The 27,065-nt window shown below is 37.0% G+C and overlaps 1 protein-coding gene across 1 annotated transcript in view; it reads left to right on the forward strand.

The window, feature by feature from the left end:
- The first annotated feature begins 6,741 nt into the window (after positions 1-6,741).
- The window catches only part of Eip74EF (Ecdysone-induced protein E74), a 52,481-nt gene continuing 32,157 nt past the window's right edge, over positions 6,742-27,065 (forward strand). The window contains exons 1-4 of the mRNA XM_036815078.3: positions 6,742-7,128; positions 12,245-12,855; positions 14,495-14,785; positions 14,999-15,497. Coding sequence (XP_036670973.3) covers positions 12,769-12,855; positions 14,495-14,785; positions 14,999-15,497 — 877 coding nt within the window. The 5' untranslated portion in view covers positions 6,742-7,128; positions 12,245-12,768. The remainder of the gene's footprint in view (positions 7,129-12,244; positions 12,856-14,494; positions 14,786-14,998; positions 15,498-27,065) is intronic.

The following is a 27,065-nucleotide window of genomic DNA, read 5'->3' on the forward strand; positions in this document are numbered from 1 at the left end:
GATCTGTAATTTTTTCTCTCTGCATCTATCCCTCTCTCGCTCGCTCTTTCGCTCCGTCTCTCTCCCACTCGCGCCGTCTCTCTCTGTTCGTGTGAACTCTGCTTTTGACCGACGAAGCAATGTTGTTCGTTGACCTTTCCCAAGTGTTGTTGCCATGAAAGGAGTGTAAGTAAGTTGTGGGCGCTGCTGCCGCCGCCGCTGCCTCGGTCGGCGTCGCTGCCCGCTGCAGTTTACGCAGCAGCGCCTAGTTGTTGTTGCTGCGGCCCCGCTTTTGTTTCATATTTCGGCAAAAGTTTCCTTGGTCATTAAACTCTTTAATGCAACGACCTTCCAGTGCGATCGAATCGACAACGACGCGAATTTCAATTGAAGTCTGAGGCCTGAAAAGCTTTTTGGCTTTTTGTTTTGCTCTTCCATATTTTATTATATTTTGTTTTATTTTTTATTTTTGTCGTATGAAGGAGTTAATCGTTATTGACAGAAGTGTAGTAGTGGCGTTTTTGGCCAGGTTAGTGCCTTGAATCTGAGCAATGAACCTTCCGGCGTAAAGTGAAGGTTCCTCGTCGTTTTTGGGGCTTTTGAACGCTTTACTGAGGTCAGGGATGGGCTTAAAAGCCGAAGGATTTAGCCTACTCGTGTGAATGAGCTGGAAAATTTGTGGCCACCAGCAGGTTTTTGGAAATTTTTCTAGATATTTTCGTACTTACTTACTGATATTGAAGTTGCGTTTTGGGGAATGCAAATGAACTTGTTATAAACGTTTACAATCAATTGTAAATGCATAGCACTAAACATTTTGGGAAGTTGTAAAGTTCTTACGCATTTTGTTTAACATTGATTTTAAAGAATAAATTACAGTTTATAAAACTGCGCAAATATACATAGAAACTTGTGTTAAAAATTAACATTCTATACTGTTTGATAAAACTTGCATTTTTAAAAAAGGGAATATCTAACGATATTTCCAAGAAAAAAATACATTTCTTTCTGTTTAAAAATGCTTATAAAGAAAACATGATTCAAAAACAATTTACTGGAAAAATGAAATATTCCTCAAATTTAATGATAATGATTTTTAAAAATGTTAAATCCAATTAAAAATAATTTGCTTTTAAATTTTAATTTTTTTTTTAATTTACTTTGATATTTAATGTTTTCTCTAAAATATCAATAAGTTTAAAATATGTATTAAAAAAAAGCGTAAAAAAAACAATTTACTGGAAAAATGAAACTATCCTCAAATTTAATGATTATAAGAACTTGGGTATCATGAAAAGATAAAATTAGTTCGTAACTTTATAAAAATGTTAAATCCAATTAAAAGCAATTTGTTTTTAAAAATTTTATAATTTACTTTAATAAGTAATGTTTTCTCTAAAATATCAATATAAATATGTATTCAAAAAAAGCTTAAAAAAACAATTTACTGGAAAAATGAAGTGTTCCTTAAATTTAATGATTATAGGAACTTGGGTATCATGAAAAGATAAAATTAGTTCGTAACTTTATAAAAATGTTAAATCCAATTAAAAACAATTTGTTTTTAAAAATTTTATAATTTAATTTAATACTTATTGTTTTCTCTAAAATATCAATGATTTTAAATTATGTATTCAAAATGAAAAACCTTTTATTTTGTTTATATTTTCGTATACAGTCTTGTATGCATTACCTCGATGTTCATATTTGCCCGCCAATTTGCAGTTCCCTGCCCTTTTGCAGCCAGAAATTACCTCACAAATTGTAATATGTTTCTTGTGAGTAATTTCGCACAATGAAAAGTAAAATTTGCGGCTGGAGTAACAACAACAAAAGCAGCAGCAATAACATAAACAAGCAAACTCTCCCACCGTTTTGCGGTATTTGCACTTTTGCGTTAAACAATTTGAATGAAATCAGAGCGGGCGAAAAACCAAGAGAATTCCATTAAAGAGTATTAAAACGAAAGAGCAAGTGTCAAGGGAAGAGAGTAAGAGAAAAAAGCTTTGACCGAGAGTGAAAGAGAGCAAGTGCAATTGCAACTGCATGTGATCTCACAAATTTGCACAGAGTCCATGTGTGTGTGTGTGCTTTACTGTAAATAAATTGTTGTTGCTGCATTTTGCATTGCATTTTGCCGGGCGGGCTTTTTTTGTTTTTCTTCTAATGCTGCTCAGTGTACGAGTGTGTGTGTGAGAGAGTGTATTCGAGCAGTTGCAGCTGTGTGCGTGCAACAGCGACTAACTTGTTTTTGTTGCCGTCGCATTCGACTTTTTCAATGAGTCAATCCTTGAAATGTTGACTTCCTGATACGCATATGACTATTGAACAAGTTTGCTTTGTTAGATTTTTTTGAAGGTTGCGTATTTTATTCACAAACACACTCGCACACACACACACATGCACTTAGCTGGGGCAGACAGACAGACATACAGACACACATTAATTTTCGTAGTAAGATATGCCCCTTGCTTTTGTTTCTATTTTTTGGCTTTTGGTGAGTGCTCGTTCTTCTTGTTCTTCTATTTTAATATTTCAATGCACTTTCTGTGGCGTAGGCTAAATATTTGGCAGCGAAACACAAAGCTAATGACTAATATACACAGCATAATTGATTCAATTAAGTCATTAAAATAAGTTCTTAGTATAAAAGATAAAAACTTGGCATTCGATATGAAATCTTTAAATATTTATATATTGTATTTTTTGAAAATCAATTATTATTATGTATTAAAAATACAATTTCGATGTAATAAATTTATTGAAACCTGATATATAAAAAGGAAATATTAAAAAAAACTGATTTAAAGACATAAGAATTGTGGATTTTTCCATACTTTTATAACAAATTATTCGATTATATAATTTTTAATGCATATATACATTAATAGCGAGTTGTTCTATTACTTTTGTCTTCATTATGATTTAATTCTCATTTTTAAAACTGTCAGATGCTTAGAGAAATTCTTAGTTTTCCTGTGTATTCAAATCTGTTGTGGATTTTCCTCTGTATTTACAGTTCTGTAGAGAACAATGGGATCAGTGAGAGGGACAAATATGTCAGACGACAGCTTTGGGGGACCTGACTCAACTTTTCCTTCGCCGCCATCTCCATTATCCATTATCCATTATGCATAATGGCCGCTTCTCGTATGTCTGCTATTTCTTGATCGCACTTTTTATGGCAGTGGTAGAATAATTTTTCCATTTAACATTTTTTCTACTGCTGCTGTTGTTTATGCTTATTTTTTTTGTTAATTTAATTAGAATTCATTTTGTGTTGTTGCCTCTTTGTTGGTTAAATTTGGTTTCTTCTTTGTTTGCTAGCCGTCAAGAATTCGGGTATAGGTTTTTATAATAGTGACCCAAGGTCGCTGGTTTCCCATGGTTAAACCTTATGTTGTGAGTTCTGCTGTAACAATGAGGCCATCGGCAACATCGACAACATCGACAACAGCAGCTAACAGAAATATTACGCATACGCCGCGTGCGCCAGATTCCAGTGAGTTCTCGTCCACAACGATAATGATGATAATAATTTGGTAAATGTTTTTTAAGGGCATATAAGCTTAAAAAACAATGCCCCATCAATTAACAAACCTTTATAAATTAAATGTTTCAGTGGGACAACAGTGCGTATGCGCAATGTGGTGCAGGTTTTTGGGGCTTAGGTGTGATTCTAAGAGTTTTAATGGAAAATTCCTTTTGCTTAAAGTGACTTATTTAAGTGATATAGCTATTAAAATATTTAAAATTAAATTTATTTTTCTTGTTATTAGCTACATAAAATGCCATCATTTGTCTCGCCCCCATTTATATTTCTGAACTGAACCTAAGTGAATTTATTTCTAAGTCTCCCTGACCGATTTCCTTAATTTTGTTCCCCTTTTTAGTAGGTGTAGTGTTTCTCCCAATGCAAATTAGTCACACATAATGAGGTGCATTAGCCAATTGAATGTTTTTCTTTCCACATACGTGGAGCGTTCAACTAAACCGAATTTATGGCTAAAAAAAATCTACATAAAAGGGAAGGAGACTCGATTACAACAACATTCGCTACGCCCTTGGCCAAAGGGGGGGTACTACCTGTAACAGCAACAACAAGCACCCTACAGCTCGGCCATTAGTGCGGCATTAGCGACTGTCTACAGACTGTAGTCTACCGCCAACCGTCTACCGTCTAGACCCCCAAAGCGACGACCTTAAACTTGAATCGGAATAGCAACAAAAACTGAAAAAAAACGGCAGCAAAAGAAGAAGAAGCAGGAAAGAAGGTCACCAGAAAATACAAATAGTAAAAACAATAGCATTTGTGGTTACAACAGAAAACGAAACAAAAAGTAAGGCAGAAAACTAAGGTTAAAATTTGCCCACTTGCTAAATTGTTTCTCAAGTTGTGTCTAATAATAATCAAGTGGCTAAAATCATCTATTAGGTAGACTGATCAAGGGAAAACATTGGTATCCAAGTGATATTTCTTAGGGATTTAGTTGTGGATCAAATGAATTTTTAAATATATGTAATGTACAAATAGTAATACTAATTTTCCCAGTGACCTTGGAACTGCTGTCCAGAAATAAACTAATTAAGCACGAAGCAAACTAAATTAATGTTTTTTCAATTTCTAGCCTGTCACCAAAGCATAGTAAAAACGCAAGCTTTTTTCGCTAAATCGGAAGTATCTTAAGTCAGTTGGCAAAAAACAAAAAACAAAAAAAACAAATGTGGCTAACTTTTGCGAGACTGTTTTTCAACTATCCGCAAGCTACAACAATAAAAAGCTGGCAAAAACAGCGATCTTGAGCGGCACGTTAATAATATTTTGTTCAATGAAAAGCCGTGTGGTTGTTGTTGCCATTGTAGTTTTTCGTTTTTGTTGCTTTTCTAAGCACGACTCGCTTATGTTCTTCACGCACACACACACAGAAAACACAAGTCGACACGCATTGAGAGCTGCATACAAATTATACAGCCGAAAGCTTTTATTTTTATATTATTTTATACGTAGCCATGACAGTGTGAGAAGGTCACCACCACTCACACATACACTCGCAAACGCTTAGAAACTAAACGCACACTGGCACAACAACAATGCAAAAAGCTAAGCACAACAACACACACATATTTACGCAGTAAATAGAAATAGACAAAGTCAAAGAAGCCGGCGCACTTCGCGCTCCCTGTTTCTCTATTTCTCTATTTCTCTACTTATCTCATTCTCTTCCTTGCCACCTGTCTCTGTCTGAGTGTATGGCCCTCTCTGTCTGCCATTCTCTGCAACTAACGCATTTTGCATGCTTTACTATAGTCTATATAGCAAAAGCTCCTCCATAATTTGCAGGCGTCAAAAGCTTCAATGTGTTTCTTTTTTTGTGTTTTCTTCAAAGTGTTGATCGAATTCTATGCAGAAATGGGCGGTTCGAGAGTGGGGGTGTTCTAGAAAAGATCATATTAGATGAGATATACATTAATTTAGATCATATATTTATTGGTTACTGTAAAAGTCTTTCTTTTAAAAATCGGATAGTTTTGATACTTCCTCTTTTTAGGGAGATCGTCCTAAGAATCATTGACTCCAAATTCATTTAAAAACCTTAAATTTCTGATACCTTCCTCTTTGACTCCAAATGCTTTTAAAAATCTGATAGTTGTGATACTTCCTCTTTTTAGGAAGTTTAAAATAGATCGTCTTAAGAATCATTGACTCCAAATTCTTTTAAAAGTCTGAAATTTCTGTAACTTTCTCTTTGATTCCAAATTTTTTTTAAAATATGATTGTTCTGAATGCTTCCTTTTTTTAGAGAGTTTAAAAAAGATCGTCTTAAGAATCATTGAGTACAAATTCTTTTACAAATTTGAAATTTCGGATGTTTTTTCTTTTGAGGGAGTTTAAAACAGAACGTCTTAAGAATATTAACATGCAGAATAAGTAAAAAACTTACTTGTTCCGCATGTTAATATTATAATAATGCTTATATGACAAAAATATTTGTAATAAGTTACATACAACTTAGGACTTATGTAAAAAAGATAAAAATATTTTAAAATAAAAGATAATTATTCTCTATATTACTTATAGTTATCAAAAAAATTTCACTGAGGGGTACTTTTTCTTAAAAATATTGTTATTCAACATCGATAAAATTAATAAAAAAGGTTAAAAAATATAAAAAATCTAATTTATAATGGTAACTGAAACAGTATAATATTTTCAAAAAACAAGATACTAAACAAATTTAAATATGCTTTGATATTTATGATCTCCCGCCAAAAAAAAAGTTAATGGGAACACCCGCCGCCGAGTTATCTTGGCCTCTGCCTCTGGTGACTGTCGTCAACCGGTTTGTCAATGTCTCGCGCGTTTTTTTTAAACAATTCAAACTTATGCAGCGAATTTGTGTTTATTTCATATTTATTGATTGGCCACTTGCCGTGTGGTTTCTTCTCTGGTTCTACTTGCAGAGGCCGCACTGCGAGCCGACATAGGGCCACTTTGGGAGCCACTTCCTCGGGATCCGCTCGACTTCGGGGCCCCGCCCAGCGCCCCCGCCCCCAAATGCCCCAGCGCACCTTCAAACACCATAAATGCGTGCCAAAAGCAGCAAACTGGGAACTGATGCAAATTTGGTCAATGCCATCGAAGTCGATGCTAATGGCAATAAAACTCTATACATCTATCGCATTCGCTGTAAGATAAAATCGTCTAGTTCGGCTAATTCAGAGACAGCTTCCCCGAACTCCTCCTGTGACCTGTGACCTGTGACAAGTGCGGTGGCCACAAGAAGCCAAATTCTTAAATATATATCTAAATATATTTTAAAAACGATACCTAATAAAATGCGCCCGAGTGCGCCGCAAAGCAAATACAACAACATCAAGTGGCGCATCGGTCAATGTGCAACAAGTGAATCGACGGAGGAAATCAAACAACAACTTTTTGACAACTTTACACTGCCTTACGGTTAATAACAACAATATTAACTTACAAATTAATACGTAGTATAATATACAACAAATATACAAACAGCAAAAACAATCAAAATTTATATATTTACACCAACGAAACCATTAACAAATAAGTAAATAAGTAAACAACATTCAGCAACGTCGAGGATCGTCAACGGACAACGACAACAAAAAAAGCGAAAGGTACGTAGTGAATACTTAATGGTAAGAGTTTATTAATTAACACTTTTATATTGTCTAGCAAATGTTCGATTTTTAAAATTATAGTAATTTGAAAAGCATTTTTAAGTAGTTTAAATATGCCAATGACAAAAGCCCTTATAAACATTTATATTAATATAAAAAAATTAACATTTTTAAGTTGTAATTATACTCTCAGAAAAAGTAATATAAATTATTATATAAATAAATAATTATAAATTATATTTGATTTGATTTTTTTTATAATTTTTTTTTTTGATTTTGCTATATAAGTTAGAGGGGGAACACAGATACGTCAGTTCTTGTGAGACAGATTTTACAAAGGCATGTGGCAAACCCAATATTAAATTTTTATTAAATAATATCAACTTGATATTTGTAGCATCGAGGTATTTTTATATAAATAGTAATATAATAAAATCATAGTAATTATTGTATATTATTTAATATTATATATTATAGTATATTATATAATATAATTATAGTAGTGTTATAGTAATGTAACAACATCAATTTTTTTTCCTTAAACAGACAGTTTATATGACGGACAAATAAGTTTGATCTGATTAATAATCCAAAAAATCTTTCTTTAAATTGTAAATTAAAGACTAAAAACGAATAGCAACTTTACATATTTTATTTATAGGATTTTGAATTTATTAGAACTGAAAATAGTTTTCTAAATGTTATATTGGTTATATGTACTATAATTATATGTAAAAGATTAAAAATGTAGAAAATTAGACACTATATATAGTGTATGTTCTTTGGAATTATTTTTTTTTATAAAAATACAGATAAATTAAATTTTTTAGTGATATCCTGAAAAAGTTTTCAACTAGAGTACTATTAGTCTTGATCTGAGGTGATAGCTATGTAAATGTAACTGTTTTATGACTAAAAAATTGTTCCTTACTTTCTTTAATTTTTACCCTGTTTATACCAAGCAATTATTTATTTAAAGTAAGTTCCTATGTATTTTATGTGGTATACCTAACATTAAAATAGTACACCTTATTTCAAGTGGATGTCTTGACTTCCGAATGCAAATTCCACTATGCGTTGTCAACTGTTCCTGCTAAGCGGCCTTAAGGTCACCACTCCCAGGGGAAACTGGAAAGCTTTCAACTTTCGCGAGCAGAACCCCCATTTGTGGAGAGCACTCGATCAACCGATGACTGGGCCCGGGGAGTACGAGTACTGGGTACTGAGTACCGATTACCCAGTACCGAATACCGAATACCGCTCACCGGTCAATCGTAGATCGTCGATCGATAGGCCGCACCCAAATCGGGAATTCTCATTGCCAGCCACTCGCAGGGGAAACCAGGAAGTAATCGCGCGCTGCACAGTGTAGATTCTCGGCTAAGTACACAGGCCAGCAGGCCAGCCGGCCAGCCGCCTTTCTATGCAATCTGGGCTGCCCGCCGATTGCCGCGCTAATCAGAGATTGCGTATACGCACTGTGGCTCTGTGATTACTCGCAAAATGCAAAAGGGAGGTGGGGTGGAGTGGGGTGGGCAATGGCAAAGCAAGCCAACCAATATTTTGCATAAATGTTGAGCAGCTCGGGCCAAATGTCTAATTATAATTCAGCCCGCGGGGAATGGCGAACAGTAAACGGGCAAATGGCAAACTTGGCGCCAGCTGAAGTTGAAGTTGAAGTGGAAACTGAAGCTGCGGCTGCGACTGCGACTGGAGGTTTTCCATTGGCTTTTCCTTTCGTGCTTCTCAGTTTTCTTTCGCTTTTTTTTTCGTTCGCCTGAACTTGCAGTTTGGCTGGAAAGTGAAATAGTTGCAGCGGCTCGAATCGCTTGTATTGAATAATGAAAAACGAGTTTTCCGCCGCGCATGCGCATCATAATAGCAAATGGCAACTAAGCTGTGGAAAACCCGAAGAGGCTGAAAGAAAAGTGCCGATAGGGAGCGAAAAAGAGAAATGACGATGACGCGGGTGCCAGGCAGCGCAATGTTGTAATGTCTGTGCTGCATGCTGAATGTTGCTGTTGTTGCATGTTGCTGCTGTTGCACTGCAGCAATTGATGTTGCTGCCGTCGTCGTTGCCGTTTCTATTGTTTTTGTTCTTTTGACTTCTAATGCTGATGCTGCGAGATATATTGTTTCTTCAAATATTTTATTGTTTAATCTTTACTCCGTTTTTACTTGCATTGCTGCTGTAATTTCTTTTATAAGATGTCATGTATCTGAATCTTTAGCAGTTTTTTTGTCGTGATGTTTCCCCTTCCTTTAATTTAATCGATGTTATTGATTATGTTCTTTATGTCCTGGCGGAATTGTCATATTTTGTTCTTTCTATAGAAAGATTATAATTCGTAAACATTACTTAATGCTCTTAATTATAAGAGAAGATATTTGTAGTCTATTAAGTAATATTTTATCGGATTAAAAATATTATTATTGGATTTTCTATTCAACAATTGTTATAACTTTTTAACATTTTTTGGTTTTAACCTTGTTTGAATTTGATTGCTTTTAAAAAGATAATAATAAACATTTCCATATTTTAATTTTTGTTTTTTTTATGTTATTTTTTCATTGTTATTTCCATATCTCAAAGTTTTAAATAAATATTAGTACAAAAATGAAAATTGTAATTAAATTTTGAGCTCTGAATAAATAAAGCCCATTATTATCATCAGTTAAAAATGCTTTGCCACGTAAGAAATGTTAAAAAAATAGAATGTAATATATTTTTATTAAACCAGGCAAATTTATTGAAGGTCTTTAGGGGTTTATAGTTCGTTGCTTTAGAAACAAGGTTATGGTTGTATAGTATTTCTTTTTTACTGCTTTGGGTTTTTTCTTGAATCACCTATGTTATAATATATATTTTTCAGCTAACTATTGCACTTAAAGTGTTAAATAATTTAGTAGAATCTAATATATTTTTATAAAACCAGGTGACTTTTGACGAAGGTCTTTAAGGTTTTATAGTTCGTTGCAGCTTATCTGAAGTTTTTAAAACAAGGTTATGGATGTATAGTTTTTCTTTTTACTGCTTGGGGTTTTTTCTTGAATCACCTATGTTATAATATATATTTTTCAGCTAACTATTGCACTTAAGGTGTTAAATTACTTAGTAGAATCTAATATATTTTTATAAAACCTGGTGACTTTTGTCGAAGGTCTTTAAGGTTTTATAGTTCGTTGCTGCTTATCTGAAGTTTTTAAAACAAGGTTATGGATGTATAGTATATATTTTTTACAGCTTTGGGTTTTTTCTCGAATCACCTATGTTATAATATATATTTTTCAGCTAACTATTGCACTTAAGGTGTTAAATTACTTAGTAGAATCTAATATATTTTTATAAAACCTGGTGACTTTTGTCGAAGGTCTTTAAGGTTTTATAGTTCGTTGCTGCTTATCTGAAGTTTTTAAAACAAGGTTGTGGATGTATAGTATATATTTTTTACTGCTTGGGGTTTTTTCTTGAATCACCTATGTTATAATATATATTTTTCAGCTAACTATTTCACTTAAAGCTGCTGTTGTTGTTGTTGCCGAATGCGAGTGCTTTCAAGTTTGCTGCAGTTGTGTTTTTCTATGCGCATTTTTCTCTTCGTATTCCGCCTCGTTTGCTTCGTAGTTCAATGTTAACGAACTTTTTGCGCTGTGAATGCATGTTGCTGTTGCTGTTGCTGTTGTTGTTGTTGTTGTTGCTGCTAGTGGTGTTGCATTTGCTGTTGGTGTTGCAAACGCTGGTGTTGCTGTTGTTTTTGGACTTTCACTTGTAATGAATTTGGCGAGTGCAAAACTTGTTGCCGCTGCATTTTGTTGTTGCTGCCGCAGTGCGGTGTGCCTGCAGTTCAGTAACATGTTATGTAAAAAGCATTTTTCCAGCTTTGCTTCTATTTTCGTTTTTGTCTTTCTTTCTTTCTTTTTTCATTTATTTATTTTTTTGCGCGCGCGCAGTTTTCAGTTTTAGTAGTTTGCCACAAAATTTGTGCTGCACGTCTTTCTCCCGCCGTGAATGTGGATGTGGATGCAGCTTGCCCCGATCGCCGAGTTTTCTTTCCGCTCTTGCTTTTATGTTGTAATTCGCAATTTCTAATGTTATTGAACTTTAAACACAAACACAAAATAACAAAAAAAAAATACGAAATACGGGGAGCGGGGTGAAAAACTTTGATTCGGAGGAAAATTAGTTATAACCGGAAGCCACAAGGCAAAAATTGAAACAATGCAACGAGGCGACTTTCTATATTTTCATCGTCTTCTTGCCTTTTGCTCTGGCTATACGTATATATATATTGCCTGCGGATCGGCTATGTATAAATGTAAATATTTTAATGGATGCCCAATGATACGGCATTGTTGGGATGCAGATGCAAATTCAGATGGTCTGGAATTTCCCCAAGAAAGTATCTGTGTACGTTGCCAATGCAATTAAAACGCCTTGATTTGAGATAAGATGATGGGAGGAAAGGTGGGATGTAGGAAGATAAATTAGTTAAATAAAAATACAAAGTTACACAGTAGATATATACATTTAGCTTGAAAGTTAAACGTATTTTAGATTAATTTAATGTATTTATACCATTTAAAATATATAGTTTATTATTTTTATATGTAATACTTTTAATATATAATATTGTATACTTTAGGTTATGATTAAAAATAATTTATGGTGGGGTCCAGCAAGAAAATTAGTTAAATAAATAATGAAGATACATAGTAAATAGATACATTTAGGTTGTAAATTGAACATATTATAAAGCAATTTAGAGTATTTATACCATTTACAATATATACTTTATAATTTTATTACAGGTTAGGATAAGGTTGAGATAAAGGATTTAAGATTAGGATTTTTTCTGGTCGAAGAAAATTAGTTAAATAAAAAAAGAAGTTACATAGTAGATAGATACATTTAAGTTGAAAATTGAACATATTTAAGATCAATTTAGTGTATTTATACCATTTAAAATATACACTTTATTAATTATTATTTTAATTATTATTATTTAGGATACAAAATATTTTTTAAATTTTTAGATATAATTTATAGGCATTTCATTTCTTTGAAAACATATTACATCCATTCACTAACTAAACCATTTTTCTTCCTTTTCAGACTCCAAAACAAAGCCAAAATAATATTAAAATTAAAATTATATATATACACGACGAGGGGATTTTGAAATCTTTACAATTTTAAGTGCGTTGATAAACTTACAACTTTTACACATCGACAAGGAACCTTTTGTCTTTACGTTCTGTGCGATCTTGCGTCCAGAAGCAAACAAGACTAAAGCTAAGCCAACTCTATACAAATTTTAAAACAACCAAACCAAAACCGTCTCATATAAAGTGCCTACAACAAAATTTCCACGCAAATCTTATGAAACATAAATTGTGAAACGAATAGAAATCCAAATTTGATACCAAGTGTGATAGGTATACAAATATCGAATTGGAAGAGAGGAGTGTTCCGCGGCGACACTGGTTAACACTTTCCTGGTTTGAGACGCGAGGAGAACCCTGGACCTGGGTGGCATCAAGATTGATCAGAACTTTCGCGACTGGCAGGGGTATTCAGGAAACGGCTACACGCTGGCAGTTAACAGTATTTGCAGTGCAGGCTTTGCCCTATCAGCGATGCCCTTTATCGACGATGCACTGCTCTGGTGTCCGGATAACGATGGTCGTCTTGTTGGTGGTCTAGACTTGGCAACATGCATAGCCGTAAGTACTTCAGGGGGTCCCTGGAATTCACCCTTAACTGCCACCAATGTTATTCAGTAATCGGGGAAGCTCTTGCTCGACTAAGATACTTGATGTATACGAATAAAAGCCAGAGGAACTAATAAATTGATACCTTTGAAATTTTCTATATAACTGCTTTTATGCTAAATAAAAAAATATTAAAAACAGTACAAAGTCCTATTGCCTTCCTTTGGAAAAAGGGCTAATGATTTAATTTTGTATAATATTCAATTTGTAAAAGTTACGATATTTCATTACATTAAATAATGTCTTGCAAACTAAAATAATATATTCAACCTGGTTAATTTGTATATGTTTATTAAGGTCTCCTTTAAAGGAGTCTTAATATTTAATAATATTTGAAGTTAAAATTATTTTACTTTTAGGGTTTAATTCGGTACTGATTTGTTATAGTACAACAATGTTTCTTGCAAATATAAGAACATTTTTTGAAGCTTTCCGTAAATAAATAATTAACCAAAATCGCGGTATTGACGAATTCGGGTTGCTTTATCAGGCACCCTTATAGAAACACTATTATTTGAAATTTTTCCGAGAGGTGACATTAAAATGGGTGTCACGTTTGAATTGGAATGATTTTTGCTTAAACCTTTATAAGCTTTAATAAATCTAATCATGAAATATGACACATCTTAACTTAAGACTAGATCTATTACTAAATCCAATATCATGTTAAAAATAAATGCAAATAATTTAGTGATTTTTTCACCCAGAAAAAAAAGAACGAAAAAAATCAAGAACATTTTTCATGAAATGCGAACAATCCGTTCTCCATTTTTAGTTCTCACATTTCGAACGTTTGTTCACGAAAATCGAACGGTGTTGGTAACAATTTCTACCGACGAACAACTTGGTTCCAAATTGCGAAAAATGTTCTCAGATATCGAACGCCGTTCATGAAAAAGCTGCGATAGACGCGTTAAAGTCTATCGAAATCGATAAATTATCAACATCGCTCATAAAAACATGTATGTAGGTCTAGTGTCCCGATTGTCCGCACTCGAAAAATTCGCTCGGTGGTCCAGCTGCTAGAGCGTCCGCCTCCGACACATGGTAGCACAGGTTCGAGTCCGCGAGAAGACGGTTGTGAATTGTAAGTTTTCTAAAAATATTATTTCTAACGTTTATATGTACTTCTATAAATAAATAAATTCTTTGTCTTCAGCAAAATATCCAAAAAATAAGGTGGGAAATTAAATAAATCTCTACCAGGCGTCCAGAAAGTCTAGCGTGTACACAAACCTCGTTTTTTTTTTAGATTTTTATGTTCTTAGGTTAAGCCCGAAATGTTCTTAAACTGACACCATTCGTTCGTAACCCGACCCTAAAGTTTCGGTCACATTTTACGAACGACCGTTCATGAACTGTCAACAAACGGGCTCACGCACTTTTTGACAACGTTTGGTCTTGATTTTTGAACGTTTCGAACGGATTTTTTTCTGGGTGTTCTTAGTCATGGGAAAGAAACACCGTTAAAAAGTTATAGATGTTTTGATAAGTTCGCATATCACCGTTCATCGATAGTACTTCGATGTTTCATCCAGATCTACTTAAAGCCTTTTCCTAACTCACTTTCGTACTTGCCACTCCTTTCCAGGATGATTCTACGGTGACTGGAACGGAAAACCTGAACCCCTCGATCCAATCCGCTGGCAACCCGAACAACCCGCAGCAGACCGTCGGCGGCGTAGGAGGAGGAGGCCTGGGATCCGTGGGATCGGCCGGAAACGAACTGAACGGAGCGGCGGCCCGCAACGTGAACGTGGTGGTGGAGCCCCTCTGCTCCGGCGACTCCTCCGACGAGCTCTTCCGCAGCTTCTCCGAGAGCAACTTCGAGATCGAGAGCCTGCTGTCCGATTTGGCCACCGTCGAGGTGAAAGTCGAAAATGTACATCCGCCAAGAACAGAACAGAGAAGTTTAACCACTGCCTATAATACATACCATATGCCCATTCAAACCATTCATATTTAGATCTATTACAATGCACACATATGGATTTTTCATCATTGTTTTGTCTTCCCTCTCTGTTTTCTGCTCATCTCTCTCCCTCTCCGCTGTAACCAACTCCTGCTCCTCCCGCCGCAATCAAATGCTTCCCAGGAGGAGAACAACAACAACGTCATCACGGAGGATGACTTCGCCAGCGTGGCCGCCGCCGTGGTGGCCAACGATGACCTGTTAGCCAAAGAGAATGCCCAGCTGAGTGCCCAGGGCCTGGTCGACTCGGTGGCCGCCAGCTTGGCCGGCGACTCCGGCGACGCCGGTGGCCAGCAGGCGCTCCTGGCCTTCGGCTCATCCAGTTCGGCCGCCTCGGCGGCCATCGCCGCTGCCGCTGCCGCCCTCTGTGGCGACCTCATCAACAACAACAACAACAGCAACAATGGTGTGGGAGGAGGTGGAGGAGGAGGAGGAGGAGGAGCTGCTTCCGGCGGCGGAGTAGCCAGCGACTGCGCCACCAAGCTGGAGTACGCCCTCATGGGCGGACAGCCGCTGGCGGAGGAGCCGCGGTTCGTCACCAGCGCCGCCGCCAATCCCCTGCTCGTCGAGAAGCTCATGTCCAAGTGCCTGAACATCGAGAAGCGACTGGACAAACTCAGCGGTGAGTCCACAGTTATTTTTCCTCTTATTAAAGCAATATGAGACAATAAGTCTTCAAGAAAAATAATTCTTAATTTAGAAAAATTTGAGCGGACTGTTTATAGGATTAAAAGGTATGGGTCTTAAATATAAAAATAAATTTGAGCAGAAACTTTAATTTTCTCAGATGCGGAGCTAGGAGAATTAGAATGTTCATGTGGTTAGGAATATTGGAATTGTTTTTGAAATTAGAAAAAATGGTTTTCGGGGATATGTTCTTTGATACTTATTTATTTTGCCAACAGTATTCTTGCCTTCCTTAAAATTTAAAGGGGATGTTGGATGCTTAAACATATAAGGAGATATGATTTGAAGTTAAAATACTATTTTTTAAATTCGAAGTGATAGAGATTCTTTGTTAATGCTAGTAATGATATTATTTTCGAAATTAGTAAAAAAAAAGGGATTCAGGGATAACCTTATTTTATATGTTGCTTATTTATTCCGAAGTACATACTTATATAAAACAATAGAATTTTTATTCTATGATTTTAATTTCGCTCAGTTTTAAGGTATCTTACATTTACAATACATTTTTGGGCCTCTATTTCAACCCCGTGTTAACGAAAGTAAAAATGTTTTTTTCCAAAATGTTCTTAGTAAACACTATGAAGTATTTTACATATTAGTCGTAAGCGGTGTATAATTCGGACACACGATAGCTTATTATTTTTTAGTTTATAAAAATTGTGTTTTCACTGCAAATGGTTAATTTGAATTTGGCGCCTATTCTAGCGCTGCCACCTTTTCCGATTACTTGCAATGATGCCATTAACAGACATCTACTTGAATCTTAGACGCATTTTATACTTCGTCGCGGCTCAATTGAGTGGCGCCATCTATAGCAAGTATATGTAAGGAGCAATGCATTATACATGTATCTTACATCAAGCTTACAGTAATCTACATTACATTTCTGAAACCCCATACAATTGCTAGAGTGGCATCTCTGTTTTCTACAGTTTTAGAAGTATTGATATAAGCTAAAAGCTTTTAAATCATTCACAGTTTTAGAGTATTGAGTCCTGGCTAAAGAGCTTTTGGAGACTAACTATTGTTTAGTTTTGTAGAGTTTTGCAAAGTCTTATAATTTTTATTTATTTATATTTATTATTTAAATAGGCTGAAAATTATAAGAACAAAAAAGAATTAAATTGTTTGGATTATGTGAAATACATACAAAATGAGGATAATGAGAACATACATTCACAGCAGAAGGAGAGAAAAACAACTTAATAGAAAAATGCCAAAAATCTTTCCATGAATTTAAAAGATTGCCAAACTTGTTATTTATCCTTCAAAATTGGGATTATGAAAATATGTCTTTTAACTAATTGAATTTCCCATCTGGCCTAGGAATAATTTGTATTAGAATCCCTCCTCTTAACGGCGAAACTGTCAGCCAAACAACTGCCAGAAATAAATAAAAAGGCCAGTAACTTGTTTATTAAATCCCGACAGGATGTCCTCCCCGCCAAGCGCCGCCCAACGCCCCCTCAGGACAGTCAACCACCTAACGACCGAGCCACCCAGCCACTCAACCACTCAAAGTCTCAGACTGAAATATAAATGTCGACGCTCGGGTTGTTGTCTCGTCGTCGTCGTACTGCCTAAAAAAAATATATATATATACCGCCCGCTGAGAGGTAGGGATTTTCCAGGGGGGGTAAGGGTTTGGCGGCTTGGGGTTTTCTAGGAGGCAGACAAATAACCGTCTATTGACACGAAAGGCAGACGGAGCCCCCGGTTCGGGGAAGCGTCTGAATGCCACACACAAACACAAAACCACCCACAGTCCTTGGGGCACCTCCGCCCTTTTCTGCGGGCACCTACTTCCTTTTCTTGGCAAAAAAGGAAAACCGAGAGAAACAAAAAAAAAAGCGGAAAAAAGAAAACAAAACCCAGACAGAGCCCAGCGAGGAGTCGGGAGCCCCAGCCTTTTTTCCTTTCGCTGCTCGTTTTTGTTTTCAAAAGTTTCCGAATGGGGCGAAGCCAAGTCAGACAGTCGGGTCAATAAATTTTGCGTGTGGAAATTGTGCGCTCAAGGTCAAAAGGATATTTGCCTCGCTCCGTCTGTGTTTGTGTGTGGGTGGTGCCTGGGTCGTTTGTAGGAAATGTTCACTATATATATATATACTATGTACATGTATTTAGGCTGCCGTCTGCCTAATTCTGCGCTTGTATTGGTGCTTCGGGCCGCAGACAAAATGGCTGCCCACACTCCTTTACCGTTCGTCGGCCATTTTGCTGTGCGTGTGCGTGCGAGGGTGGGTGTGTGCGTGCGGCAGACAAAGAGCCGACTGTCTGGGTGTGGGTTATGGGCCATGAGTTGTGGGTTCTCTGTTCTGGGTTTTTGGGTTCGAATCGGGCTTTCCGGCAACCTTGAACTTGAACAATTTGGTTGAAGTTCAGGCCGAAAACGAGGCGCTATCATTTGGGTCCTGCGCCCCACGGCCACCCACTTTTTCAGTACACAGCGAGAAAGACTTAGCATATGCATTAAATAAAATCTAGAAATGCTTTAACCTTTTATAGAATAGTATACTATACTATGTTTCCAATCCCCAACTAGCTCAAATTTTATTTATTTGCTAGCATTTCATTAAAAGTAAGAATTTACTGTATTACTAACTAGCAAAAACTTTGCTACGTGCTTTTATAAACAAAAAATTAAAATCATATGATTAATCTTCGGAATGTTCTCATAGTTGAGTTTGTATAGAATTTTCTAATATTCAACTTGGTAAGCAGGAAACAATTTAAACATAGGAGTACAAATTTAGGAAGTCTTTTCTACATTTTGGAAACATCTTTATGAGTGAAAATTATATTTTAAAGTGTTTATAAAATCCCTCAACATTTTATTTCCAAAGGATAACAACTCATTAAAATTTGTTGCATACTTTTAAGGCTAAAATGCGTTACAAATGTAAAATATTATAAATCTCAATATATTTCACTGCCAGTCTTTACTTCAGTCAAAAATTCAGTCAAATTTAATAATTGGTATATATTATCAAAATATACTCTACTCTTTTTCAATAGTTTTTGACTTTAGTAAAAATTCGTTTAACTGTTGACCTGTCATTTTGCCAAGTAATAGATATGAAATATGAGCGTACAGAGCCATATTTTCGCCAAGTGACTTGAAAATTTATTTTGAGGAACTGGAGGACGAGAAGGTCCTGTCGCTGCCCTTTTTTGTGGAAGCCACGGCTGGGTTCAAGCGCCGCACGGCCCAAGCATTGAACTCTCGATTTCAAGGATACGCCACCAATTCGACTCGAATTCAGATACAGATTCAGATTCCGACTGGGATTGGAACTCGGATCCGCAAGCCAGGCAGTGGCAGTGGCAGTCATTGAAATGCTGCTCGAGCCGTTGACATTGCGAGCGGTCGTCAACGCTACCGACGCGTCGTAGACGGCTAAGATTGTTCACTTTGCAGCGAGTTCAGCGTCGGTCCAAGGTTCTTTTGCGGCGGCCACAGGCAGCGGCAGCCCCTTGCCACCCCATCCGAAACCCCTGTAAAATCCCCTGCAGCCATCTCTTGGGCCTCTCTTCGAGTCAGAATCTGCGACTCGCTATTAATGTCAAGGGGTTCCACACGACCAAGCCGCAGTTTTTTGTTCTTTTTTAAAATATACTTTTTGAAAAGTGCGTTAGTTTCTGCGTTAGTCCGCTCACTCGGGGCGAGGGCTGGGTGCTATGGGAAAATCGCTGGCTGGGATCTATTCAATTGACAGCATGATTGGTAGCCAGCGACTCTTTGTACATTTGATTGGTGATAATTTCAGCAATTCATTTACAAGTGTTCGGCTTGCATGTCTATTTTTGCTTCGATTGTTAACCACAATTAGAGAATAATTGTTAGTTTTGATGTCAGGATCAAAATAAACGATTATCGCTGGTTGTTTATTATACATTATTTTGGTACTATCGATATGTAAACACTATATTTACTATAAGTAGACCTATTTTCTTTCTTTTATTTACCAAAGAGAAGCTTTTTTATGCATTTTGTATGCTAAATATTTATGAATTTGGACGATTTGATGCGTTTCAAGTATTTTGCAATTGTTTGCACAGCGTATTTCATGCATTTTTGGGGGAATTTATTTGAATTTCTATCTCTAGGTGTATAAAATTGCTTTTATATGTAATTTAAGGTGTCTAAAAGTATACAGTGAATAAGGATAATCGTGTTTCTCAATGAAATAATCTTAATTCTGAGCGTAAAATAAATTGTAGCATACTTTTAGGCACCCAAAAAATTATATTTAAAAGGGATTTAAAAGCCCTAGTGTTTTGTATGGCACCCTCTTATGTTTATATTTGTTCCCATGAGGTTTTTATAAGAATATTATAAGGATTAATATCATGTAGTAAAAGTTTCAAAGGTTTTAAGGCCTGTAGTTTCTGATTAAATTTGAATATGCATTAAAATGGTACGTTGCATACAATATATTTCTCAGCCGAAATCGCACGTTTCACTTTCTGTGGCAGTTGCAGTTGCAATTGTAATTTCATTTTCAGCTTCAGTTTCAGTTTCACTTTCGGTTAAAGTCGCTCGTCGCCATCCCTGGCAGCACTTAGCCAGATTATTTATTTGATTACTCCAGCTGACATTTTCTATTCTACGAATGCGAGTGTGTATCATTTTAGCCACTGCTCATGGCTACAGCTCAGTGCACGCATTTCTTGGCTGCCTTTCGGCTTTAGATTTGGATTGCCAATTTGAATTTCAAATCATGCTGCTGTAGTTGCCGTTTTTTTTCTTCTATTTCTATATCTTTTTTTTTCATTTTTCGCTTTTCAAATGTGCGTTGTTATAACCAAATCAGGATTTCTGCGTGCCCCGGCCTGCAAAGCGTCTAACAACAATTACAACGACAACGATAGCAACAACTATAACGACGAACAATTGCAGCAGCAACACAACACAGGCAACAACAACTAACGATGTCAGGGGCGTTCATTTGTCCATTGCCAGCCAGCAAACGAACTGAACCGAACCGAACCGGGCCGAGCACGTCACTGTCACCAGCAACAGCCCCCCTGCACCCACCTGCCACTGCCCACCCCCCCAAAGACCCCCTGAAACCCCCCTGAAAACCCCCAAAACACCCCGAAACAACCCCCTTTGCCGCCTTTAAAAATCTGAGTGCCAAACGTTGCCACTGCAAAATGCACTTTGCAATTTTGTTGATTGCTTTGGCATTTGTTGTTACTGTTGCCTTTGTGTTTTCACATTTTTATACGCCCGCAGAGGGTATTCTAGTTTGGATCTAAAGTTTGTGGGTCTAGAAAGCATATAGTAGGGATATAGCTAACTTCCTTATATACATAAATCACAGGATTACTATTACTTTGCCTTTAGATTCGTTTCCGAAATTGGAATGTTTTAATTTTTACCCTTTTCTAATACCTAAGGTTTTGATTTTGTACACCTCTAGGTATTTCAAATTAATTTTATGTCAATTTAGGTGTCTAAAAGTATGCAAAGAATAAGGAAACTCGACTTTTTGAATGAAATACTTATAATTCTGAGCCTAAAATAAATTGTAGCATACTTTTAAGCTTCAAAAAATTATATTTAAAAGTGATTTTAAAGCCCTAGGGTGTTGTATGGCACCCCCTTATGTTTATATTTATTCCCTTGATTAATACCAAATCCTTCTTTCCTTTCTTATAAAAATAAGTGGATCGAGTTGAAAGATCCTACATTTGATTGTATTTTAAGATAGTTTTGATCGGAAATAGATTTCATTATAAAGAGGTTCTGATTAAGTTTAGAAAACGACCTGAATGCATACATTGCCCAAGCAGATTCGGGTTTGATTGTATTGTATTAAGATCGCTTGTATCAGAAATAGATTTCTATCTATAGATCTCTTTTTAGATGATTTTTTAGATCATTTCATATAAATCGTAATATACCAAGGTACTATATAAGTTCAGAAAGGAACTTACAGCCGATTGAGTTCTTGGCTTTAAAAGTTTTGGTTAAGGGTATCTAAGCTTCGACGTGGCAAGTTTAACTTCCTTTCTTGTTGCTGTTGTGTTTTCTCGTTTGTTGTTTTATTTTTGTGTATATTTGTTTTGCGACTTATCTAAATTCGCTGGCCTGTTGTTGCTGCTGCTGTACGCATTGCAGGTTGACCGCCGAGTTCAAGTTTTAACGGATATCGTTTAGTTGCTGCTGCTGCTGCTGTTGCTAATGTCGTTGTTGGTGTTGCTGCCGTGTTCTCGTTTTTTGGCAGGAGCCTCGCCTTAGCCTCGTTATATAAGCAGCATTATGGCTCCGTGCTCTTTTGTGCTGCCAATGAAGTCATTTTGAGCGCCATTTTGTCAAGTTGCAGATTGATTAATGGTCCAGTGGCACTTTTTCAGCTCACAGATGGAAAGGCTTAATTAGTTTTTTTTGGGGACGGGCTGAGATGATTCGAGATAATTCCGCTTGGAATGAGGTTGGAAAATTTAAGGAAACTGAACTTTGCCATTGAGAGAATTTGTTTTAAACACTTGATTATTTCTACTGAAGTAAAAAGGGGTATATTTTAAATGCAAGTTAATACTGCGCAGAAATAATTGGGTGTAGAGTTTCCTGTTTGGTGAGCTTTTCCCCTTATCGGTTCATTATTCAATAGCAACTCCCCTCTTCGGGATTTCTCCTTGCAATCCCAGCAATCCCTATTCACAGGACTTCCTCCTCCCGCCCTGCTTTGCATACATCAGCGTTCTCATTACATATTAATCAGATTCAATATATATTGTGTGCACACACAAACACCACCACTACGAACCCATTGTATCCCCTTCGCTGTCCTAATTGCACTGTAACCCATTAACACAGCGGCAACATGCAACCAGTTGGGCATCGCATTGTCTGTTTTTGTGTCTCTGGGACCCATAGAAAGGGGCCGGCAAGCTGTTTTGCACAAATTTTCACCTTCACCTCATCAGCAACACAAACTAAAACCAAAACAACAGCAACAACAACGGCAACCGCATCGGAAAAGCGCGAGTGGAGAGAGGAAAACAATAATGCCATAGGATAAAGATGGGGGAATCGAGATATGTACATATGTTTGCATTTTCTCTATGTTTTACGTTCAATGAGCAGTGGCAGGAAAAATATGCAGAAATACGGATTGTTCCTGCTTTCAATTTAACAGTTTAAGTTTTATTTCATCAATTGTAGATAGAAACAAGGAAGAACGCTATAGTCGAGTACCTCGACTATCAGATACCCGTTACTCAGCTATATGGAGATATGCAAGCAGCAAAGCGAGATTAAAATGCGCCACCTACCGGCGGTATACAGATTTAAGCGTTATGGGCGTTAGAGTGGGCGTGGCAAATTTTTTTTTGGATCAATCGATAGGTATCGACGAGACCAATACATTTCAGTTAAAATTTTTTATCTAGCATGAAAATTGTGGGCGTCACAGGTTTTCGCGGTTTGTGGGCGTTAAAGTGGGCGTGGCAAACTTTTTTTTGGGTCAATCGATAGGTATTGATGAGAACAATACATTTCAGTTAAAATTTTTATTCTAGCATCAAAACTGTAGGAGCCACAGTTTTGGGCGGTTTGTGGGCGTTAGAGTGGGCGTGGCACTGTGCCGAAACAAACTTGCGCTGCGTAAGAAGCTCAGGAATCTGCACGCCAAATCTCAATAGCCTAGCTCCCATAGTTTCCGAGATCTCAGCGTTCATCCGGACGGACAGACAGACGGACAGACGGACAGACGGACAGACGGACAGACGGACAGACGGACATAGCTAGATCGACTCGGCTAGTGATCCTGATCAAGAATATATATACTTTGTGGGGTCGGAAACGCTTCCTTCTGCCTGTTACATACTTTCCGACGAATCTAGTATACCCTTTTACTCTACGAGTAACGGGTATAACAAATGTATCCTTTTTAGAAAAACAACTTTATTTTTGAGTAGATACAAGGTTAAGGATAATTTTAAATGTTGGAATAGCCTTAGTCAGAAACAATTGAGGAAATAATTTGCATGATATAAAACCCAGGTATCAGTACCTAATTTTAAAAAATGCAAATGAAATTCCTGATAATTTCTACCTATTCTAATATTTCTGTACCTTTTTGGGTTAACCAGTTTGCTGCTTATACTTTCTTAAATTTGAAGGTAAACATGTAAGAAAAAGAACTATCGATGTTACTAATAAATCTATTTCCCGAGGTTTTAAAAGTATTTTTTTAAATTTATTTATATATTTTATACGTAAAATTAGATAATACAAAATAATACATTTTCTAGGTAAAAGTGTTATATAGGTTATATATATGTATATAGCTAATTGAAATTTTATATTTTAATTGATTTGAATTTTATCGCCCAGGTTTTAGGCCCTTTAAAATCGACCATGGATTTTATTAAATAAGATAAGATACAGAACGATAGTTTCTTTTATCTGAAGTTAATTTATTTGGTTTGAGTTTGGTATTTTGGTAGTGGCTAGTCGCCCCGGTTTAAGGCCCTTTTAGACCGACCCTGAACTAAACCGGGCTTCGGTTCCAGTTTGCGCTGGGCCTTTGATTGCATTAGAGCGTGTGCCGTCCGTCGCATCTCGTTAAAAGGCAGAAATGAAAACAAAAGGCAAGAGCGGCAGAAGCGGCAGCAGCAACATCACAGCAGCAACAGCAACATCACGGCAGCAACAGCAACAGCAACATCAGCAACAGCAACTGATGATGATACAACCTTACAAAATTCTCAGTCGCAGTCTGCGGTGCGATCCCCCCCCCCCCCCCCCCCCCCCAGCACCACCCCCCAAAAGCCACCCGCTCTGCCCATCGCAACGACTTTGAATGTTTAGCCGCTGAACTTGTCTTGCACACAACACAACCACAGATGCAATTCGCCAGAGAGCAAGGGGGATAGAGAGATAGAGAGCAAGCGAGCGAGCGAGCGCAGAGAGATAGACACCGAGATAGAGATAGAGAGTGGGGGCACAAAGCAACAAAAATAAAAAACCCGGAGAGAGACCGAAGGAGAGAGCGCGACAAACACATTGATAGCTTTATTTTTGCCGTAGCGTGTGTGGTATGCAGCCTTGAATTAGTTCGCTGCACCCGCCGTACATACACACAAACAAACAAGCAAACGCACACACGGCGCATATAAATACACGCGAAACTCGCAAGCACACACACACACACACGCACTCGTATACGTATAGTGAGCATGCCATATAAGCATTTCGCAGTGTGCGAAAGCTCTGTTTTGCTCTGCTCTGCTCCCCTTTTGCAATGCTCGTCGATCCCCCCGCCACCCCAAAACCCCCCTATCCCCTACCCCTCTGCGGGCAAAAAATCCACCCAATACATCCCATCCCACCCAATCGAAATGTAGAAGGAAAAAGAATCTACTGCGGCGCTATAATATATACAAATAGACATATATACGAACATCGGGGCATCCGAGTTGTCGCTTCTTGTTTGCATATCCCATTTTCCGTCTTTGGCAAACAGAATGTTTGCTGCACAGCTAAAAAATTTTATGATCGATGGGGGGATTTATTCGGTGGCAGTGATCGTCTTAGCGGAACTAAAGTTTACTTCCTATTACTTATACGTATTTTTGATATTAATGATCTTTTTTATTAGATACATCTTACATAATCTTTGAACTAGTAAGGAATAGTATGTATCTTTTATCAGAACTTATACCTATTTTTGTATTAATCAATCATGATACCAACGTTCTCTACTACTACAACTCATACGTAAACCTTAAAAGCGTTTAGCGTTGTTTAAAATAGCCTATTAAGTGAAATCATAATATATAACACTTAATAATATAAATTCTGAATAGTAACTTTCATTCTTTAACTTTTTCTCCCTTTTAAAATATCTTTAAACTAATTAACTAATATCTCAAGTGGAAGAAGAAGTGGAAGAACCATTTATTACTGATTGAAATCCGTAATTCTAAAAATTACTTGACTGGAAAATGTAATTCTGAGGATTCTAGAGCTTTTCCTTACAAATTAAAATACCAATGGAACATGGTATGTGCATAAAGAGGACCCACATTCATCGATGTCTTGTCATGTCTTGTGCTATTTTGGGGAATGCAATTTGAAGATGTTCTCCACCATAAGCTCCTCGTCCACCTTTCCCCTTTTGCAATTGATCGACGTGTTGCCCCTAATTATTTCCTCCTGTCTGTCCCACGCCCCCACCTTTTTGGACGCGATCCGTCATCTGCAGCGTCTAGCCTTCTGATCGTGCCGACACACATCTGAATCGAAGCGCTATATACTATATATATACTTCTGTGGCAACGGATATGCATGTCTCTTTCCACTCTCCTTTTCGCCTGTGTGATTGGGAATTAGCGAGTGCCGGGAAATGGGGGAAAACAAGCGGAAAACCGTCTCGCATCGTATGTGTGTCATAAATGCAAAGACTAATTGGCTGTGCGATGGCGAATTGAAGTCACTTTTGAGCAGGAAAAACTAAAAATACCTTGTTTGAAAAGGTCAGGATGTAATCCTACCAGTAACCATAGAGAATAAATATATGTTTTAAGAGCATTACCTATAAGGAATCTTGGCCCATTGCGTGCTCGCATATGCCACAACATTGTCTATGCGTAAACATAGTGTTTTTGTGGTTGTTGCAGTTCGGTATTCAGATCGACACCCAGACACATCGACACATGGGGCTTGTCCTTCAAAGCGAATAAACAGATACGTGAAAAACGAAAGCGAAAACTGCATGCGTAAGAGGTGCACAAGAACAACATCAACATCAACATCAGAACCAACTGCAACTGCAACAGCAAAAGCAATGCCAACGGCCACTGCAAAATGCTGAAAATATTAGGCGGATGTCTGGCTACATTGTGTGCATCTATAATCCAAAATCCGTATATACACCACGTGTATGCCTCTGTATATTAATATTTATAGGTTGCAGGAACCGAGAACGAGACTAGTCCAAGTCGATGAATAATCACGGATGTGAATCCCCCCATATAAACGGGAATGCATCTAGTATAAACGATATAATGGGGAAGTCAAGTGGTGGCCCTAAATCCCAAAGTGCTGTCACTCGGTTACCTGTTGTTGCCGCTCAAAACCCGGAGCTGGAAACGTCAGCAACATTGCTCGCTACCCGGCGATATAGCGATATATAGCGATTTATATATTTATATATGTACCCAGCTGTGTGCATATTTTAGAATGTAATTGTGCATCTGGCCTAGACCTAGAAAAGGAAAATTTTGTTGCTATTATTATTGCTCGTACTCGTGCATTCGCGTTTCGTTCGTTGCAGTTCGCAATTCGCAAATCGCTCGCAACTCTGTCTCTTTCGCTCCGTGTGCCATTTTGTGTAGCACTCATTATTTGTTCTCCTTCCTCGCAAATTAAAAATATGCCTAAGCAAATAAAATGCATTCAATGTGTTTATATATATATATATATATAAAGTTGTCTATATGGTGGCACTGGTGTACGAGTCTCTTGGCATGCATTTTGTGTCTG

This window comes from Drosophila suzukii, chromosome 3 (genome assembly GCF_043229965.1).
Source record: "Drosophila suzukii chromosome 3, CBGP_Dsuzu_IsoJpt1.0, whole genome shotgun sequence".
Taxonomy (NCBI): Eukaryota; Metazoa; Arthropoda; class Insecta; order Diptera; family Drosophilidae; genus Drosophila; species Drosophila suzukii.